General features: G+C 38.3%; 1 protein-coding gene across 1 annotated transcript; it reads left to right on the top strand.

The window, feature by feature from the left end:
- Positions 1-595: 595 nt before the first annotated feature.
- On the top strand, positions 596-3,595 carry LOC129351262 (uncharacterized). Its single transcript, XM_055020159.1, has 6 exons — positions 596-696; positions 1,710-1,792; positions 2,088-2,123; positions 2,236-2,538; positions 2,612-2,854; positions 2,954-3,595. The coding sequence occupies exons 2-6, from the start codon at positions 1,762-1,764 to the stop codon at positions 2,977-2,979; spliced, it is 639 nt and encodes a 212-aa protein (XP_054876134.1). The 5' UTR covers positions 596-696; positions 1,710-1,761; the 3' UTR covers positions 2,980-3,595.
- The last annotated feature ends 2,147 nt before the right edge of the window (positions 3,596-5,742 follow it).

The following is a 5,742-nucleotide window of genomic DNA, read 5'->3' as shown; positions in this document are numbered from 1 at the left end:
TCAGTTCCTGTAAGTATTAATTTCAAATTATCTGTATAACTAAAGTCTTTTTATAAAATAAATAATTTTATTTTGAATAATTTATTTCAAATATCTGAATTTATATTATTGTCTGTCTGATTGCATAATTTTTAAACATTAAACAGCTGTCCAAATACTATGGCAAGCCAATTTAACATATAATCAAAAGCCACGCCTCTCTGTTATTCCTAGTTAAGATGCAAATTACAGAAGTTCAACTAATCAAAAAATGTTCTTGCTATTAAAAACTTAAACAAAACTATTATGAATTAATATTATATCTTAGGATACTTAAAATGTATTTTTGTCCAGAACTAAAGCAGAGATATCTGGAATAGTATTTTGATTTCATTTGATCAATGAGTTTCTCCTCATCAGGTCTCAGATTCGATTTTCCAAAGTATTTGCGGAAACACAAAAACCTGAACAGAAAATATGACGTGATATTTACAGGAAGAACAACATTTAAAATAACCAAACTGTTCACATATCGTGGTTATTTTTGCAACACAGAGTTGCACATATTCATGTTCAGGCTGAATAATAAATGCTAAAACGGCTTGCCCTAGTTATTTTCCCTGTGTTCCCTGTTGTTTTTCCGTTCCCTTATTTTCCCAGATTGTTGCAGAGAGGCAGAAGTTTCTCCGGCTTCCCTGGATTTTCTTTGTTCTGGTTGTAAGTGGTTCCTGTTTTTACTTCTTTCCGCGGCTGAAGAATAATTTTTATTTGACGTGTCAGAGTTTTGTTTGGCCTCAGTGGGTCAGTTTGCTGGACACGGCTGGGCTGGATCAGGTCAAAGGTCATGCTGTTTACAGTTTCTCCTGTGGGTTTGAATCTCTGTGGTGGATTTTCCTGAGGTTGTTGCAGTTTTCCAGTGAATGGTGGTTCATTGTTGTGTTATTGTGATGCAGATTGTTCTGATTTGTGTTGACAGTTTCTGTTCTTTGTTTTTAATTGTAACGTTTGAGCTGAAACTGTGAAACAGAAACTGGTTTTTAGTTCTTCAGTGTGTGAATATTTCTAGCTTGGATGGTTTTCAGTTTATGGCCTCTGGCCCTCTGACCTCTGAAGTTGCGCAACAAGTAAAATCTAGAAGAGCTGAAAAACAGGGGATTAACCCTTTAATGGACCTAATGGACCTTCCTAATGTCTGTTTCTGGTTCATTTCTGGTTCTCTTGTAGTTTCTGAGTCGTAAAACCAGAAATGAAGATGATGATGGTTTTGGTCTCTTTTCCTCGTCTTGGTTTGCTCCTATATGTCTGAAATGTAAAGACGCTGATATATTACAACCTCCTGTGCATCCTGACCTCTGACGCTCTCTGCAGATTATATGGAGGAACAAAAGTGACTAACTTAGAATATACAGAATATACAGATAACAGACAAGAATCTGATTCCTCACCTCTACGGCCAAAACATTAATCAACACGTCGCATCTTTACTGATGGAAAAATCACTTTTTAAAGGATTTCGTCTCTATTGGAGAGTATTTGAAAGTTTTCATTCTGGTTGTTGCATCATCTGGGTTCCTGTGTGACATCATCCTGATCGGTCCAATCAGAACGTCTCTTCTGACTCCAGTCGCTTCTCTGCAAACATTGCTACAAATCTGTACCATAACTTTTCCAAATGCAGTTGTTTGCATGCTAGCAAGAATGACAGACCGATGACTGGTTTGTATTTTCAGGAAAGAGGCGGGTCCAACAGAACCCGGCAGCGGTGGATCAGAAAGTGACGCCATGATGGAAGCATCACCTCAATATCTGCTCTGTAAGAACAAAACCTGACGATACCGAGGAAAAGATCAAAACATCCGACTGAGTTCAGATCAGATGAAGAAAAGGTTTCTCTGCTGTAATTCTGGCAAACATGAAACTGCTGAAAATAATGAAAATAAAGAATAATGATGCAGAAACCAACGTGAAGAATAAACAGCCTGCAAATGCAGTCAGAATAATGACACACATGTGATGTCATCAACATTAATACAGATAAATGTCTGATTGTAAAATTCTCATGTAGTTTTAGATGTTAAATTGAAACCAATGACTTTATTTTTCCTCAGTTTCCTGTCTGCTGATTTGCTGCATAACAACTGAAGGTTGGTTCACGTCTATTATGACTCTAGGAAACATTTGGGAAAGGAAAAGTAAGCACAATGAAGCTGACGTAGAACCATGACATTATTAACAACAATAAAAATCACTTTTCAGTCTCTGCAGTTCATCTGACTGTGAGTCCCAGCAGATCCCAGTTCTTTGAATTTGAATCAGTGACTCTGATCTGTGAGGATGAAAACAGATCAGATGGATGGACAGTGAGGAGTAACACGACCAGAGGAGTTGGGAAGCGATGTGGAGATGAGTGGGGAGAAGCAGCTGGATCTACCTGTAACATCACCTTGTTCACATTTGATACTGGTCTGTACTGGTGTGAGTCTGGATCCTCCAACAGCAGCTGCAGCAGCAGCAGCAGCTGCAGCAGCAGCAGCTGCAGCATCCAGCTCTCTGTCTCTGGTAAGATCAGACTGTGGAGTTAGTGTTGCTGTGGAAATGGATGAAATGCTGTAGTTTGTCTCTGTGTTGAAAGGATCAGTGATCCTGCAGAGTCCTGTCCTCCCTGTGATGGAGGGAGATGACGTCACTCTGAGCTGCAGAGCAAGGAATCCAACCCACAACCTCCCAGCTGCTTTCTATAAAGATGGCTCCTTCATTGGTGATGGATCAGCAGGCAGCATGACCCTCCTCCATGTTTCCAGCTCTGATGAAGGCCTCTATAAATGTAGCATCAGCGGTTCTGGAGAGTCTCCATCCAGCAGGGTCTCTGTCAAAGGTTAGGAACTTATACTAAATCCATCCACCATCAGTAAATCAATCAATCAGTCAATCAATGTGTCTATCAGTCAGCTAACATGTTCCTCCTTGCATTCAGCCTCCAACAGCACGGTCTCTGACTGAGCGTCTGGCCTCTCAGGTGCAGAAACTGGAGGACAAACCTGAAGACGTTTCTTAGAAGTTTCTCCTGCAAAGTGAAACAAATATTATCATTATGATGTTGTGACAATGTTGGTTTGAAATATAAATGCATGCATTAGTTAGTTCTGCCCAGGCACACAAATCTCTGAACAAACAAAGAAATAAACTTTAGTCCTGGTTTTATTCAGAACTCTGCAGACGGAACCTGATAATCACAGGTTCCCCAAGACGGCTGTCAAAACTCTGAGACTGTCTGGTTCCTCCGAAGAAAAGAAGGGAAACGATCCAGAGCTGGGAGTCGCAGCCTCATGGTTTCAGACTTTGACTGAGCCGTCTGATCGGCTGAGCCCACCGATCCACCCAGAGGGTGCTGTTTCCTGGCAGAAAACGACCGAAGACAATCAGTTTCAGTGTTTTTGGATATTTTTCTGCCTTATTTCAGAAAGGAGCAGCTCTCACATGCTGCAGCTAAAGCTAACAGTTTGAACTTTTAAAACTTCATTCCACAGAGAGTTTTTATTACCTACAGTCTGGTTGAAATTAGATCATCTCTGTTATGGATATTTTCCTTCACTTTCACACCACAAACCTAAAAACATTCATTAATGTCCCATTTTAGATCTGAGCTCATTGTGGCTAAAGATTAAAGAATTAAAGTAATATTTAATGTGTTTAGAGCATAAACAGCTAATTATCACATTTTCATGTTATTGAATGATCAATTATTATGATAATAAAGAATCAATTATCATAAAGGTCATTGATTTATAAAATATATCTTTTGTTCAAAGTTTAACCTTTTACAATATTTACCAACTTTGTCAGTTTTTCTAAACTAATTCTGAATTAATTTGGATTTAATTGGCTTCACCAACAAAACTCTTGAATATTCTGACATATTCATGCTGAGTTTAACACATTCAGTTGTTTATTTGTTTTAGTTTTTATATTTTTACTGCTTTTAGCTGCAGTAGTTTTAGTTTCTTCTCATTTTATCTTTTTCTCAGTGTTACTCGTCGCCTGTTTGTTGAATAAAGTATTTGACTGTAAAGTTGAATTTTATTCTGTTAATAAACTCATATATTTGAAAGAAGTTGTATTTATTTATTCATTGCACATATTGTTGCTCATATAACCCCAGTGCTGAACTTCTACCATCATCTATCATTTTAAAACAAATATTTACGAACAACAACAGAGACTGAAATATTTTTATGTTTTCTTGAAAAGTGAGCGAAACCAAAACTTTGAGTTTGATTTACATTTATTCATAAAAATAAACTTTGATCAGCACAACAATGGTTGTTTTTGCTTTAATTTTCATGTTTAGTTATATTTAGGAATTAAAACCCGAAATTCATTCATAATTAAATCAGAGCTGAATGCAGAACTCTGTTACCAAATTTAGTTTTCAATCTTTTCATCAACATGTTTCCTTACAAGTGGAAACAAAATAAAGTATTACAATAATAAGATGTAGTTATGCTATAATCTTTTATGTAATAATGTTAGTAAAGAAAATATTTTTTTGATTTTAACATTTTAATTTGATTTATCACCCAAACAAGAAATAAAAATCAATATGAAGTAATGATGTCTGGAATTAAACGTCTTTAAAATCAAAGCGTCAAAAGAAACTTTAGGGTGAAAATATGGATGGCGGCATCTAGTGGTGGAGAAAAGTGAGTGCACGCACAAACCCAGCAAAAAGAAACTAAAGGACCCGGAACATAACATGATAGATGGAGAGCTGGTAGCACATCTTCCCTCTCAGAAGAGGAAGTAGTGACTGAGAGAGGACAGAGTGAAGGAAGGGGGGGAAATGACAGTTTCTATGACTACGGGACCACACATCCCACAGCATCACCTTAAAGAGTCAATGCTAATGCTAATGCTAATAGCGTCGGAGCACAGCTGCAGATTTTTGTTGCTTTTAGTTGAACCTTTTACTGAGGCTTCAAAGAGACGCTGAAACTGTTTAGAGAAGATTTTAGGAGAGAAACGTTTTAAAAAAGAGAAACTAAAAGTTACAGAAGAAGTTTGAGTTGGTTTGACAATCAGGAAACTGAAGTTAAAGAGTTTAAGCTGTTAGCAACAAATGTGTTTGAGAAAAGTTAGAGACGTTTTATTTTGTGGTCGACTAAAAAAAGCCAAAGTGTCTCATAAAGAGGAAGAGGAAGAGGAAGAGTTTGTTCTCAGCGAGTCAAACTGCTGCTGGTCTCATTGGATCCAGCTGCAGAATGGAGGAACATCTGTCCACAGGCTGCTGGGTGAGTCCATCTGCTGGATGTGTGCAAATGTTGAGAGACGATCACTGCTGCTTCCCACAGCAGAGCTGATTAAAGCTCCAACTAACCTGAGAGTCATTTCTCTGCAGCTCTGATCTCTCTGCTGAGCCGCTCAACAAACCAAGGTTACAACCTGATTCTGATAACTCTAGATCTAGACTGGATCCTGTTGCTGGAACTAATGAAATGTTTTATTATTTCAGTTCATCTGACTGTGAGTCCCAGCAGATCCCAGTTCTTTGAATATGAATCAGTGACTCTGATCTGTGAGGATGAAAACAGATCAGCTGGATGGACAGTGAGGAGAAACACCAGCAGAGAGACCAGGAAGCCATGTGGAGATGGATGGTGGAGTAAAGATGCATTTACCTGTAAAACCAGCAGCATCAGAGAACATGACACTGGTTTGTACTGGTGTGAGTCTGGATCCTCCAGCAGCAGCAGCAGCAGCTGCAGC

The sequence above is a fragment of the Poeciliopsis prolifica genome, unplaced genomic scaffold (genome assembly GCF_027474105.1).
Source record: "Poeciliopsis prolifica strain line A6 unplaced genomic scaffold, Auburn_PproV2 SCAFFOLD066, whole genome shotgun sequence".
Taxonomy (NCBI): domain Eukaryota; kingdom Metazoa; phylum Chordata; class Actinopteri; order Cyprinodontiformes; family Poeciliidae; genus Poeciliopsis; species Poeciliopsis prolifica.
The sequence above is the reverse complement of the archived record's forward strand: the minus strand, read 5'-3'. Positions and strand labels throughout refer to the sequence as shown.